Source organism: Quercus suber, unplaced genomic scaffold (genome assembly GCF_002906115.3).
Source record: "Quercus suber isolate HL8 unplaced genomic scaffold, Cork oak 2.0 scaffold_149, whole genome shotgun sequence".
NCBI classification, from domain to species: Eukaryota; Viridiplantae; Streptophyta; class Magnoliopsida; order Fagales; family Fagaceae; genus Quercus; species Quercus suber.
The window spans coordinates 272,495-288,959 of NW_027069610.1; the positions used below are offsets into that span (position 1 = coordinate 272,495).

The 16,465-nt window shown below is 31.7% G+C and overlaps 2 protein-coding genes across 2 annotated transcripts in view; both read left to right on the forward strand.

Moving 5' to 3' along the window:
* Window positions 1–2,845: 2,845 nt before the first annotated feature.
* Window positions 2,846–4,579, forward strand: LOC112034720 (uncharacterized). Its single transcript, XM_024067538.2, has 3 exons — window positions 2,846–3,425; window positions 3,541–3,618; window positions 4,278–4,579. Exons 1-3 carry the CDS (start codon window positions 3,000–3,002, stop codon window positions 4,374–4,376), a joined length of 603 nt encoding a protein of 200 aa, XP_023923306.2. The 5' UTR covers window positions 2,846–2,999; the 3' UTR covers window positions 4,377–4,579.
* Window positions 4,580–13,567: 8,988 nt separating this feature from the next.
* The window catches only part of LOC112034722 (phospholipid-transporting ATPase 1), a gene marked incomplete in the record, with an annotated part of 8,226 nt that continues 5,328 nt past the window's right edge, over window positions 13,568–16,465 (forward strand). The window contains 3 exon segments of the mRNA XM_065777147.1: window positions 13,568–14,153; window positions 14,281–14,334; window positions 14,457–16,395. Coding sequence (XP_065633219.1) covers window positions 14,919–16,395 — 1,477 coding nt within the window.

The window sequence follows — 16,465 nt, forward strand, 5'->3', positions numbered from 1 at the left end:
GATAGACCAATTGACCAGGCAAATAGAAGTTCCACAACCTCTAGATCTGCGCTACCTGTATTTATGCAAGTAAATGTAAATGTTATCAGAACCGAGCAGCAGTATAATCATACCTGCACGAAATGATTGTCTCTCATTTACTCCTTACTTAGCATGCATGCTGTCACTGTGAGCTAGTAAACGCTCAACACTAAAGAGCAAAAGACAACACCTTTTTACCATTCACTCTTTATTGCCATGTCAAATCATATTCATAGTTTGTGCAGGAAATAAATGAATAGATACTCATATATTTTTCTGAATTCTTTAATAAACACTCGCTACAAGCAATACATTTCAATATGAATATTAAATTTTATCTGAGTGTGATCATAGTAGTAACTTATTTGTTAGATTTGAAGTTTTGTTAAGATGCAAAAAGACTATAGTAATTCTTAATTTCTCAGCCACACAAAAGACACTACAATGATTAATGAAAACAAAAACAAAGATTTTATGATAAAAAAGATTGAGATCATTCCTATAAGATTACAAAAAAGGGCTTAATTTGCAATATCATGTACTACAAAACCTCTTCTTTTTTTTTTTTTTCTTAATGTAATTATCAAGTCATCTTAAAAAGGATTTTAGGATACCAATTGGTTACTCAATGGTCCAATGTCACGGGGTTGAGGGGTTTTGTAATGTGAGAATCACGTTTGTTTAATGCAATTCCTTCCCACATCAAAATTTTGTATTATCTTTACTGATTTTGACACGGCTACTAGTCTTCAATTCTCAATGGGATGTTGTTCTTTTTTATTAGCTTTGTTTACACAAAAATCATCGCTTTTGTGTAGTTTCTTCCCACAGCGACTATGCCTGCTTTCTTCTCTTTTACTGTTTTACACCAACATCAAAGTCAACCTTCACATAAGGGGGATGGGTAACCTCATTAGCTCTTTCTTGGATTATCTCCATGTGTGAATTCCCAAGAAGATAGTGTTTGGTATATAGAATTAAAAATTGTTATTTGAAAATATTTATAGAAATACATGTAATGTTATTTAAAAACTGAAATTATTATTTAAAAACATGTATCAAACACTCCACTACATACATTTTTAACATGTAAAATTAAAAGTATAGAATCTAAAAGAAAATTCTTTTAGTTGCTATCTCAAAACGCTATTCCTTGTCGTCCATATTGTGTCATAGTAGACTACTGTAAATAAGGTGAAAATTTTCACTTATTATCTTTATAGCTTCAGCTTGCCTTTTGGTTAAATGAAAATTTTAACCCACTTGAATATGGAATTGATATTCAATTCAAATAACCTAATAAACCTTATTCACTGGGCTCGTGTAATTATTGCTATTGGGCGTTCTACAACAACGTTTAATTTTTTTCCCGTGTAGTTTTTATTGACACAAAGGCAAAATACGATATGATCCTTATATAGGTTATGTTGTTGCTTTTAGAAAACAATGGTTAAGTATTATAAAATATAGGAATTCCTATTAGGCAGATTTAATCGATAACTAGTAAGAAAACAAATGAAGACATTATAAGTGAGTTTTCTATGATTATTATAGCTTTGCATCAATGATTAATTAAAAAAAATGTTTCATAGAAAAAAATTAAAGGAAAATGTAATAAATTAAATAGAATAAGGATTTAAAAAAAAAAAAAAAACCAATGGCATGGGGCATGCTAAATATTGATTCCATGGTTGACAAATTAACATACTAACCACATTTTATATAGCCAATTCCAACATACATTCAACCACTTTAATGACCAAACCTGGTTATAAGTTTACATTACTAAGTTTAGTAGGAAAAAAAAAATTAAGTAATTTGTGAATATGTTTAAACATGCTCAATAAAAAAAAAAAATTAAACCAATAATTTAGTTTGATAATAAACTTGATTTTTTTTTTTTTTTTTTTGAGGAACAGGCCTGGAAAACCAGGCATTTTTTTTTTTTTGAGAAACACACACAGAAGGGAGAGAGAAAGGAGTTTTAACACAAAAACACATCACAACTCCACTCAAAAGCCATGGTAACTTTTAAGGGAGAGTAAGACAAGCTATACTACACACAATACACTCTCTTAAGTAATATGGGACAATTATCTTTTTTTTTTTTTTAAGAAACACACACACAAGGGAGGGAGAGAAAAAAAAATTAATACAGAAGCACACCACAACTCTACTCAAAAGTCATGGGAACTTTTATGGCATGTTTGGATGTTTAAAAAAGGAAGGGGAGTAGAGTAGAGGGAGGGAGAGTAATGTAATTACCTTGTTTGGAAGTTTTTTAAAGAATGAGGGGGAGGGGTTTGGAGGAGTTTGGAGGGGTTTGGACTCCCTCTAGGCCCCAATTTTAATTCCCCCAAATTGGAGAGATTTGGAGGGGGAGTAGAGTACATAAACTATTGACCAAGTAAATTACCTAATTTATCTTTATTATATTAACAAAATTACACAAGGAGAAGGGCTAATTACTCCCTTCTCCCTTACTAATTTTAAAAACATTCAAATAAGGTGGAGGTGAATCATTCTCCTCTACTCTCCTCCCCATTACTCCCCTTCCCTCTACTCCCCTCTACTCTCCTCCCTCTCTAAACTTCCAAACAAGCCATTAAGGAAGAAAACCAGACTACTTGAATCCATTGCGTTGAAAATCTATTAGTATAAATCTAAAGTGGGATCCATAAGACTTCATTAAAATGTTGGTTTGATAGTGTTAATCAACAAACTAATCATCAATTAATCATAGATCCGGAGCGTAGAGACTGGTAGTTGGTAAGAGAATTATTTATTTATTTAACCCTGGTCTCTGTCCATCCAAATCTCAACCTTTTGAAAATGATTAAGTAGCCGTTAGATTAGCGCCTCCTACTTTCAAATTCAAATCTTATCCCCTCTTTTAATAATCTGACATTCACATTCACATCTCCCAAAGAAACACACAAACCACAAACAAACGTCACCCATTCATTCACCGTTCACCAATGCCAACGCCTCGGTTCCCCGTCACCGGAGACCATAAACTCCGGCCAAAGTCCGGCAGAACACCTCTCCAGCAGCTGAACTCTCCGGCGAACCATGTCACCGACTCCTCTTCACACACCAAGCCAGCAAAGCAAACTCAGATCGAGATCTTCATCGCCGACCAGTCAAACAAAGAGAACACCCTCCACCGTCCGACTCAGATCGAATCTCTGGACGCGTCGCTGGCGGAGGAGCTGAGCGCGATCAGGAAGAAGATGGAGAGGCTGAGGTCGGACAGAGAGAGAACGGAGAAGATGCTGAGAGAGAGGGACTTGATGTTGGAGATGAAGATGAAGGAGGTCGAAGAGAGAGGAGAGATTCAGAAGAGCCTCGAAATCGAGCTCGATAGATTGTACAGATTGAAGCAACTCCAATCTCAATCTGTGGTAACCACTCAATATTCAAATTTTGATTTCTTTGTTTTTGTTTGTTTGTTTTTTTTTTTTTTTTTTTTTTTTTTTTTTTTGAATTAGTTTAATTTTTGAGATATTTTGTTTTCAGAGAGTTTCTACGATTCGATCTCTAAGAGAGAAGGAACAAGTAAAGAAGAGTAGTGAAAGGCAATCACCTCCAAATTCGGTATGTTTTTTTTTTTTTGTTTTCATGCCAAATTCAATTTTAAAATTAACTTTTTTTTATTTGTTATATTAAAATTTTAACTCAAAACATTAATGAAATGTGTACTTAATGGCCTAAAGCTATAAAATTATAAATTCCTTTAAAATAAATTAATATTTTTACGGTATTTTAAAATTTTAATGGTTGAATTTCATGTTTTTTACCATCTTAATACATATATCAAATTTTTTATTAATTGAATTTTATTTACTATATAATTTATAAACTTATTTTTTATACATAATTTTAGTTTACAATTTTAATGATTGATTGATGACATAATTATTAATTTTTTTAATTTTTTGATAATTTTACAAGTATAAAGAATATAAAATAAAATATAATTCATCAGTAAATTTGTCAAAATTTAATGTTTAAATGGCTGCATTGACAAGTATTATTTATTTAAGAAACTTTAAAAAAAAAATGTTTAAATGGCTTCATTTGTTAATTGATTTGAACATAATACCCCATTTACTCGTTTTGACAAAGTGGGGGATTAAATTGATAATAGTCAAACCTTAAGAACTAATTCGGATTCAATTTTAATCTTGAAGATTTGTTATTGTATAAAGTTTAAACTGATTGATATTTTTTGTAAAATTTAATTAATTGTTCAGGAAATGACTGTGGAGGATAGAGAGGAATCAGAATTTGGCGATGAAAGCATAATACAGAGTCCAGGTTCAGCTTCGTCGGCAATTATAACAGAGAAATGAAAGTTTCTCTGTTTTTTTTTATTATTAATTTTTTTAATGATTTCTTTTACTGTTCACTTTTACTTGGAAAATGATCATTTCCCTCGTTGTAGAATTTGAAGAAACTTTAGAAAGAAAAAAAAAAGTAAGAATATAATATTTCATTGTTTATCAGCTTGTATTGTCACTATTTTGTAATAGATTGAGCTCCAATTTCGAGACCATTCGGCGCTCCTCTTGGCTAAATTTCAACCCTGCTTTTCAAAAAGTGGTGCTACAAAGTCGCAAGGACTGTTGCATTGCATACAATGATGATAAGAGTAGGCCATTTGAAATCGAAATGATGAACGCATGGCCAAGAAAGAGTCTTTGTTTTTGTCTTTTTTGTTTTTTGTTTTTCTGGTTTTTTTGTTTTTGTTTTTGTTTTTGTTTTTGTTTTTGTTTTTGGACGCGTACCATAGAATTGCAGTATACAAAAGTCTACTCGATAACCACGGCTTTTTGTCATACCAAAGGTTCGAAACACTAATTGAATTTTTTTTTTATAATGTAAATAAGGTTCAAAACTTATATATTTTATTTGACAAAAATAAATTTTATTAGTTGAACTAAATAAAATTCACAACTAATAGTCTTAGTTGAGATATACCTTTACTATCTCACATAAGTTTAAGCTTTGCTTCAATCATTCATCTTTCTAATTTTCCTGTGATACATTGTGATAGGCAAGCTATAGCTTATGGTGATACTAGTCCATGAAGCTTAAATCACTACTCTTTGGACCCATTATAGCCATCAGGCTTAAATTAATTCCACACTAGTTTCACGAGGGTTTTGTGTATACGTATGAGATTTCCATAATTAGAATTATAATAATCTGGTTCAAATCAGCCATGATTCGATATACTTTATTTGTTCATCTTTCTATATATATATATATATATGAAATATATGGTGTTGGATTTACCTTGACAATTGACGGGTGGTTCATTGAATTTACAAAAGTCTGTAAATTAAAATTTTAGAATAAGATTTAAAGTACTTGCAACAACAAATTTGTCACTTTTAATTTTTCTGGCGTTGTTATAAGAAGTATAATTTAACTATAAAGTTTTAGTGCCCGTATAAAGTAGAACTTTAGAAGTAAAGCATTAACGGGAAAGTATATCGAATCATGGCTGATTTGAACATGGGCTACCGCCCTTTCACTTACTCAATGCATTATTGTTGCTTTTATATTATATATATATATATATATATAGAAATGTTAAGTAATGTTCTAAGAGTATTTGTTAATTAATTATTTTCAGAAATTTTTGATTGGAAAATAAAAAAGTAATTGACTTTTGTGACAACTTTTATATTTCTCATGGAAATGGTATTAAAATTTTTCTTGGTGCAACGGTCATTTCACAAAAAGTATAAGTACTTGTGAGGTACGAGAGCAAGGGTCAAAGTCCAAGTATTTAAGAAAGAGTTTCACATACATATACACTTAAATTAGGATAGAGTAGAATTTATATTTTATATCAACAACAACAACAACAACAACAACAAAAAAAACTTTTCTTAAAAAGTTCATTAACAAATACTTTAAGAGTATTCATTGACATAATCCATATATATATATATATAACGAATTACATTGTAAAAGTTAAAAAGTTAAAGTTGCAAATTTCCTAATAACCTTAGAGCTTAAAGTTCTGAATTTATATATAACGAATTCCATTGAATAGCCCCCACCCCCCTAAAAGCTCTAGAATTCAACTTTTATTACCTTAAAGCTCTAAAGGGTCCCCTTAAAGCTCTTATTGAATTTGCCAAATGTTTTACAAATTTTACAAAGATCTCTAAGAATCTTAACACTACCAAACATGTTCTTAGTAGTAGAAGCCTTTGCAATATAGAGTTCTATCTAAAGAGCTTTTTGAGTGGTTTGAGTGTTTGGCAAATTGCTTTAAAGTTCTTGATTTAGGAAGTATGAACAATGAATTGTAGTTTTATTTTTCCTAAAAGTTTCAAATTTGTGTTAAGAGCATCTCCAACAGCACATGTAAAAACAAAATAATCTCTAAAATAGAGAATGAAACAAAAAAAAAATGTTCTCTGATGATTTCTTTAAATCACAAATTATTTTTTGCTACTGTATATTAGCAATTGAATTTTTTTATTAAAAAATTACAACAATTACTATTATACCAATTCTTTCTCTTTCTTCTTGATTTCTTTTTTCTCTCACACTATTATATCAACTAATATTTAAATAAAATAGAGAAAAAATAAAAAATCTGTCAAAAAATATATTTAAAAAGTAGGTAGATAAAAGATAAATATAACTATTCATTCACCAGACAATATAAAAATTTAGAAAATTTGCTACAAATACTCTAAGAACTCCTTAAAAGACTTTTTAGTGGGTTGTGAGACACTTTTATATAATAATAATAATAATAATAATAATTTTTTTGGTTCAGCAAAAGAAATGTAATGAATCACATGAAACATTTGGGAGGAACAAAATGAAAAAAAGTTATCTCCTGCTCACGATGTGAACCAAGAATATTTAACGGTCGTGAAAAAATATGAGACGGAAGAGAGATAATAGTAGAAATCACGTGGGAAAAAAAACTTTTTTCATTTTTTGAGAATTGAAAAAAGAAAAAGAAAAAAAAAACTGTTTTACTATTTTTTTTTTCTTCAATCCATCATATAAGATAAGGCCATTAGGACATGTCGGCATGTCGGGCAAGCCAACAATTTGTGGTCCAATTAAAACGACAGGAACTTGAAACTTGAAAAATCATGCAGAACACGTACTTTTTCAGGAGAGAGAGTAGAGGATTCTCTGTGTTTGAGTTTGAGTAAACAGCCCAGCAAAATCTGCAACCACAAAAGCTGCAAATTTTCTTCTTTAGTATATGTAAAGGGATTTTCCTAATATAGTACTTTATTTAAAAAAATCTTTTATAAAAAATAAAAAATTATCACATTTTTGACAGTTTTTTATAAAATTTATTTGAAAATAGATGATTAGGGCACATATTAACTGAATTTATTTTTGTCATAATTTGTCATATGTTAAATTGTGAATTATTAAAAAAAGAGACAACGAAATTGATTTAATTGGTAAAACTTGAACGCTTCGACCAAAAAGTCTAAGATCGAGTCTTATTGACAACCGTCCTCCATAGTAAAGTGATTTATAAGTTCAATATAAAGACTTCTTTGCTAAATAGCCTCCCTCACTTAAACTTTTTTTTAACTTAAAAAAAAAAAATTAAAAAATGTGGGACTATACGGGTCTACGTCTCCATTCCTTAGCAACAATGGTGTAAAATGCCGTAGTCCTAGGATGGCTCACATGTAAATAAAGCTAGAAAGACTCCAAAATAGGCTAGGTCCTCACTTTCTTCACATCCTCAACGGCATGATCTGGCTCCATCCGATCTTTTCATGCAAAAAAAAATCGACGGCTATAAGAAAAGGATCTGGATCAGCAAGCATTTTAGAACACAAAGACACAAACACAACACAACAGAGACTTTTTCAACTGCAACATAGTAAATAAAGTAACATGTTACTGTGCTGCGTTTAGAGGGTGTTTTGGGAAATGACCAATGTCGTGAATACAGCGTAAAAGGAAAGTGACAACTTATACATTGATCCGTATGATCAACTGGTCTCGTTGTCTGACTAGTGACTCCTACATGATAGTGAGTTTGATTAATCGTCACGAAACGCAAAGCAACGCACGGGCAAGGCAAGGGAAAACAGTGGCCCTTATATGGTGAAGATGAAAGCTACATTAGCCGCTAGCTCTTCCGTACCTTTCGTACTCTATGGTTCAGTTTTGGGAATAGCACTCCAAAGTTGCACTAAATTTTTCTGAACCTACTGCAACACGGATTTTCATTAGGGAAAAAAAAAAATTTGTATGAGGATTTTTAAATTTTTTTTTTTTTTGAAGTACAGGTCTCTGTTTTCTTGGGATTTGCACTTGTACCATATTGGCTGATAGTTTTCTTATATTTAAATAATAATTAAATAAATTTACTCAAATTGGATTGGATTAAGATTGATATAATGAATTAACCATTCTAATGCAATGAACTAACCATTCTAATGTTAATTTCATATACAATGTGTTTATTTGTATAGGTCGAGCAAAATATTAAAAGCAGGTTTATTTCAAAAAGTTAAAAGTTATATTATTCGAAATAAATTTGAGACAAAAACAATGTAAATGTAAGATCCACGAATAGTATATGAAATAAATAAAAAAGTCAATTGATAATTCGATGCCAAACACATAGAAAATCAAATATTATGGTTCAAGTATAAAATCTAACTAAATGATATGAAAATTTATTATTGTCTTAAAAATAAGAATTACTTTAGTTTGGATAAGCCGGTGCATGGTTATATAAATTAAGTTATAATCTAATTTTCAATTTTAATTTTGGTGTTAAAAAATAAATAGTGATTGTTTGGTGTGTGTGTGCGCGATCAATACCATACAAGAGATTAAGTAGTTAATGTTGACAAATTATTGTGTGGGATATTGTTTAATATATGGCTTGAATCTACTCGACTTGATTTGTTTACAACTTAAACTCCAATCACAAGAGGTTATATAAAAAATTGTGGAAAAAAAAATCTAAACAAATATTGTGTATACAATACACTTAATAAATTTACTTCTCAAAAAAAAAAAAAAAAAGAACACTTAATAAATGTCAATTGTAGTAAATAATAACTTAAATTCCTTTTTTTTTTTTATTATTAAAAAAGAGCCTTAAATTTCACGTATCATGTATAAGGTATTTATGAGGATAAAGCAGGAAGCTTCTAATTAACACCGAAAAAGGGAGGAGAAATATTTGGCAAAATATTAGTTTGTATTATTATTTTTTTTTGGAGAAAGAATATTAGTTTGTATAGGGTCGGTTTTTGTAGCCTAAGCCCAAAAGAGATTGGTCATAGGCTCAACGAACCCAGAACAATGAATTTGTAGAGAGTGGGTTGAAGGTTTAGGCGCTGACCGGCGTCTTAGAAGCGAGAACATCTTTTCCTTTTATTGAATAAAATACTTGGAACAATTTACAACTAGGGGATGCTCCTCGGCCATGGGCCGAGAAGGACTTTTTCCTCCTTTCACTCTCTAAAAAAAAAAAAAACCCCCCCCATTCATTACATTATGCTTGTCTCTCTTATACATTACTCTCTTCCTCCTTCTGTTGATCGTTCATTGGCCTCTCCTCTGGCTGCCTGTCCCATCAGAGGTCGTATCCGCGTTCAAGTGGTTCACCCTGATCAATGTAACCCTGCCCGGGGGTTGCATCCCCATTAATGCGGCCAGAAGGGTTTGGTGAACGTATTAAGTGTTGAGGTGACAACTTACTTTGGGTCTGTCCACCCTCCCCTACTGTTGTCCTTAGTACGCCGAGGACGAGGGGATCCTCGGCGTGGACCCAAAGAAGAATTTTCTCCCCAAATTGGCCTTGGGTAGCCATTCTTCCTCGGACTTGACCATTTGGGCCAGGCCTGGAGTGGGCCGTGGCTGTACGATTTCCTGGCCCCACAGTTTGTATTTGATGTACATGTACCTAGACATTCTCTATTTTACTAAATATAGATTAGCTTTATAAAATGACTTTTTTTTAATAGAATCCTTTATAAAATGATTTTCTAAGATGATTTAGTTCAAACTCTATCATTTATTTTTAAGTCATGATTTTCCTTTAAGATTAGTTGTACCCACTAAACAAATCTTACAAGTAAATTTTGTTGATAATTTATTTCTATGGTGATATATAATTGTTAATATAAGTCGTTATTCCTTCTTATTTTTCATTACTAATCGTCATTCTATTGAAATACAAGACAAAAACACCATATAAGCATCAGTTAACTGTACAATACAAAATAAATAAATAAATAAAATTTTGAGGGAAAAATTTAAAAACAAGCTTGATTAATAAAATTTTGTTTTTTTAGTGAGTTTCAACTTATGACGTCCGTTCTTGATGATAGCTCTTAAGCTTGACTAATAATAAATATAAATGCATGCATGTTCATCAAAAAATAATAAAAAAACGCATGCTTCAAATCTTACAAAACTATTAAAATAAGTCAATATTAAGAAGAATGGTATGATCAATTGGTCATACCTTTTTTTTTTTTAATTAAAAAAACTATTTTCTTGTTATAATTTTTTTTCCCTTCTTCCCCGGCCAATCGATTGAGGTTCCTTTGAGATTAGTTGTACCCACTAAACAAATCTTACAAGTAAATTTTGTTGATAATTGTATTTATATGGTGATATATAATTGTTAATATAAGTCGTTATTCCTTCTTATTTTTCATGACTAATCATCATTCTATTGAAATACAAGACAAAAACACCATATAAGCATTAGTTAGGTGTACAATACTAAATAAATAAATAAAATTTGAGGGAAAAATATAAAAACAAGCTTGACTAATAATTTTTTTTTTAGAGAGTTTCAACCTATGACGTCCGTAATTGATGATAACTCTTAAGCTTGACTAATAATAAATATAAATACATGCATGTTCATCAAAAAATAATAAATAAACGCATGCTTCAAATCCTACAAAACTATTAAAATAAGTCAATATTAAGAAGAATTGTATGATCGATTGGTCATATTTTTTTTTTTAATTAAAAAAACTATTTTCTTGTTATAATTAATTTTTTTCCCTTCTTCTCCCACCAATCGATTGAGGTTCCTTTGAGATTAGTTGTACCCACTAAACTAAATCTTACAAGTAAATTTTGTTTATAATTTTATTTATATGGTGATATATAATTGTTAATATAAGTCGTTATTCCTTCTTATTTTTCATGACTAATCATCATTCTATTGAAATACAAGACAAAAACACCATATAAGCAATAGTTAGCTGCACAATACTAAATAAATAAAAAAAATTGAGGGAAAAATATAAAAACAAGCTTGACTAATAATTTTTTTTTGAGAGTTTCAACCTATGACGTCCGTTATTGATGATAACTCTTAAGCTTGACTAATAATAAATATAAATATATGCATGTTCATCAAAAAATAAATAAATAAATAAACGCATGCTTCAAATCCTACAAAACTATTAAAATAAGTCAATATTAAGAAGAATTGTATGATCAATTGGTCATACATTTTTTTTATTAAAAAAAACTATTTTCTTGTTATAATTAATTTTTTTCCCTTCTTCCCCGACCAATTGATTGAGGTCTTACATTTAAAATTACATAACAAGTTCACATATGTATTATTATTATTTTTAATTATATAAATAGGGTGAAAAATTTTAGAGCTTAAATGTTTAGAAACAGCAAAAAAATACTAATTAAACTACAAGACTCTTCATTATTGGCTGGCCATATGTATTATGTATTGTTTTTTCTTTTAATTTTTTAAATTTAAAGTAGTTAAAAATATCCTTATATAAATACCTTATTCCTCCCCTCTAGACTCAACTCAAGGCTGTTGTGTTTCCATGCACTATCCCTTTCCTCTGGACTTGACTCAAGGCCGTTGTGTTTCCATGCACTTAAGGCATGAGAGGTACTATTAAGCTCAACTCACATGATGGTGATTGCATATATTGTTGAGCAATGAGGCATGAGAGGTACTATCCAATTCAATTCACATGACAATGACCGCATATATTATTGAGCAATGAGGATAATTGTGTATATATAAAAAATAGAATAGAATATGAAAAAAAAAATCAACTCTTTAATGCCCCCACAATTAGCAAGTGGCACCATAATATAGCTATCGTATCTAGACTACTTTTGATAATAGCTTTTAAGCTTGACTAATAATAAATATAAATACACGCATGTTCATAAAAAAATAATAAATACACATGCTTCAAATCCTACAAAACTATTAAAATAAGTTAATATTAAGATGAATGGTATGATCAATTGGTCATACTTTTTTTTAAAAATATATATATATATATATATTTTTTCTTGTTATAATTAATTTTTTTCCCTTCTTCCCCGGCCAATCCATTGAGGTCTTACGTTTAAAATTTCATAAAAAGCTCACATAGGTATTATTATTATTATTAATTATATAAATAGGGTGAACAAATTTAAATCTTAAATGTTTTTTTTAGAAACAACAAAAAATATTAATTAAACTTCAAGGCTCTTCATTATTGGCTAACCATATGCATTATGTATTGTTTTTTCTTTTAATTTTTTTAATTTAAAGTAGTTAAAAATATCCTTACATAAATACCTTATTCCTCCCCTCTAGACTCAACTTGAGGTTGCTGCGTTTCCATGCACTATCCCTTCCCTCTAGACTTGACTCAAGGCCATTGTTTTCCATGCATTTAAAGCATGAGAGGTACTATTCAACTCAACTCACACGATGATGATCGCATATATTGTTCAGCAATGAGGCATGAGAGGTACTATTCTATTCAATTCAATTCACACGATGTTGACAGCATATATTGTTGAGCAACAAGATGATTGTGTACATATAAAAATAGAGTAGAATATGAAAAAAAAAAAAAAAATCAACTCTTTAATGCCCCACAATTAGACAAGGGGCGCAAGAATATGCAGCGGATTTACTTGTTCTATTGAACAAAGTTTATCATATGGTAGAAAAACAGGAAATAAAACAGTTCATAGAGGTGAATATTTCTAGAACAGAATAGAATCTAATACCATGTCCGAGCATCATAGATCTTGAGATTATCGCCCTTTTAAGTTTCATTGAGAAAATCTAGGAAGTAAAAAAAAAAATATTAAATACGCATAATTACAGTGCAATCCCACAAAATCCTTCCATTAAAATTTACCAAAACCTATAATATAGCCTTTTTTGCAAATAAATTAATAAACAGAATTACAAATTAGTCCATAATTTTTTTGTCACAATATCGACAGGTCAAATTATAAGTGGTTAACCAATAACTTTTTATCATTGATAAGAGGTGGTAAAAATTTGTATAGTTTTGAACCTATTTGTTAGAGGAGTTTGAATAACATTATTTGTAATTTTTTAAAATATATTTAAATAAAAAAGTGTATAAAAAAGCATATGATATTTTTTAAAAGTTTGAAATGTCCTACCAAACTACCCTTATATTTTAAACTCTTTCTTTAATTTTAAACAAGCAAAGTAAATAATAATTAAAAAAAAAGAAAAAAAAAGAAATAGAAATGGACTCAGCCTCAGCCTCAGCCAGAGCCACACCCACCCAAATAGAAAAACAGTAAAGAGAGGGCTGTGGCAGGAAAGGAAAAAAAGGACGAGACGAGACGAGAGAGAAGAGGAGGTCAGTGAGTGAGATCAGCCTAAGCCACCACCCAAGATTCGTGCTTTACCTCTCATCTCTCTCTCTCTCTCTCTCTTATTTTCTCTCTGCGATTTTCTCGATTTTCGTGCTCTCTTTCTCTCTCTCTCTCTTCCCATCCCTTTCGTGTTAGATCTCCTTCGTTTCAAACCAAAAAAAAAAAAAAAAAAGAAACAAGGAATTTGTAATTACAGCCTCATTTTTATTTAATTTTATTATATATCGAGCCCTAGGTTTTTTTCCTGGTTCATTGAGAAATCAGGGGCTAGATTTCCGATCTGTGGTCGCTCTCAGATCGATTTTCGCTTTTTTTTTTTTTTTTTTTTTTTGTATTCAGTGCTGCATTGATTTGAAAAAAAAAAAACACACACACAGAGAAAGTCTCTGATCTGATTCGTTCGATCTCTAATTCTGAGCCTCCAATCTGAAACCTTTCATTCTTTTCAGGTACTTTTTTTACGATTGCGATTTGAGATTTGCAACAAAACAAAGAAAAAGAAAAAAGAAATTGTGATGCCAGATATGTGTTACAGAAATAAAATATGGTAGTGATTCATAAATTTTGTTTTTGCAGTTTTGGCAGTTGCTTAAGGATTTCCTCCGTACGCGAGATCCAAAAATTGATCTTGTAAGTGTGCTATCATTATCATTGCTATTGTTATTCATATTCATATTCATTGTGTTCAAGTTTTGTTATAGAATTTTGAAAAGAAAGTATGTTTGTTTTTTGTTTTTGGTTTTTGTTTATAGAGCTGAGTGGAAAAGGTGTAGTGGGGTAATGAAAAAAAATGGAAATTTGGGGTTGAGTTTTTGAGACGGAGATGGGAATTGGGGCGAGACGAGTTTTGGAGAATTTGATTATTGTTATTATTAGTGATCTTTTATGACTACTGATACAACAAATTCGCCTCGACAAATCAGCTCCTTAAGCTGTCTCTGCCCCAATGCTTCATTTTCTTCTTCGGTTTTCGACGATGCTCAGTGGAATCTCTTAGGTGAACAACAGCACCAGGATAAGGTTAACGAGGACGAGTTTGATCAGATTGAGATTGAGGAAGGCGAAGGCGGAGACGAAATCAAACCCCTTGAGCTAGATCATAGTGGTTCTCCTTTTAAGGAATCACAATTGGGGTGTTGTCTCAGTCCAGGGTTTTCTTTGAGCAGTTTCCATTGGAATGCCCCAGAGAAGAGAGGATTCGGCGAATTTTATCTATGGGTTCAATGGAGAGGCATAGCAATGGTAATAATCACAACAACATTCACATCAATGGCAATGGCAATGGCAATGGCAATGTGGCTGCTTTGGAAATAGAGAAGCCGCATAGCAAGCATCGATTTCGCCATAGCCAGCATAAAAGTTTGCAGTTTGATGAGGATAATCTGTCACATGAAGATAATCCGAGGTTGATTTATATCAATGACCCAAGGAGGACTAATGACAAGTATGAGTTTACAGGGAATGAAATCCGAACAAGCAAGTACACAATCATAACCTTCTTGCCCAAGAATCTCTTCATTCAGTTCCACCGCGTTGCTTATTTGTATTTCCTAGCCATTGCTGCTCTCAACCAGCTTCCCCCTTTGGCAGTGTTTGGCAGAACAGTGTCACTTTTCCCGCTCCTGTTTGTGCTTTGTGTCACGGCTATCAAAGATGGGTATGAGGATTGGAGAAGACATAGGTCTGATAGGAAAGAGAACAACCGGGAGACTCTGGTGTGTCAGTCTGGTGAATTCCGGATGAAGATTTGGAAGAAGATACAGGCCGGTGAGGTTGTGAAGATTTTTGCTAATGAGTCGATTCCTTGTGACATGGTTTTGTTAGGGTCTAGTGATCCTAGTGGACTTGCCTACATCCAGACTATGAATTTGGATGGTGAGTCTAATTTGAAGACCAGGTATGCCAGGCAGGAAACGGCTTTAGCTGTATCTGATGGGGGCATGATTTCGGGGCTTATCAGGTGTGAACCGCCTAATAGGAATATATATGAGTTCACTGCTAACATGGAGTTAAATGGGCATAGGTTTCCCCTCAGCCAATCCAATATAGTCTTGCGTGGTTGTCAGCTGAAGAACACAGACTGGATAATTGGTGTTGTGGTGTATGCAGGGCAGGAGACGAAAGCAATGTTGAACAGTGCAGCCTCCCCTTCCAAGAGAAGCAGACTGGAAGGATACATGAATAGAGAAACCCTTTGGTTATCTATCTTTCTCTTTATTATGTGCCTGGTTGTGGCCTTTGGAATGGGCCTATGGCTCCTACGCCACAAGGATCAGCTAGATACCTTGCCTTATTACAGAAAGAGATACTTTACAACTGGGAGGGATAATCTGAGAAGATACAAATATTATGGTCTCCCCATGGAGACTTTTTTTTCCTTTCTGAGTTCAATTATAGTGTTCCAGATTATGATTCCGATATCTCTTTATATAACGATGGAGTTGGTTCGTTTGGGTCAGTCATATTTCATGATTGAAGACAATCACATGTATGACAGTAGTTCTGACTCAAGGTTCCAGTGCAGATCGTTGAATATAAATGAGGATTTGGGTCAAATACGTTATGTTTTTTCTGACAAAACTGGGACTCTTACTGAGAACAAAATGGAATTCCAAAGAGCAAGTGTGTACGGGAAAAGCTATGGGAGCTCCTTGCCTATGGTGGATTTACTGCAAAAACAGAACATTGTTGGTATGACATAGTACTTAGCTTTTTATGATCTTCTTTAACTTTGTGAAATTAATCATGCCTGTGGTTTCTG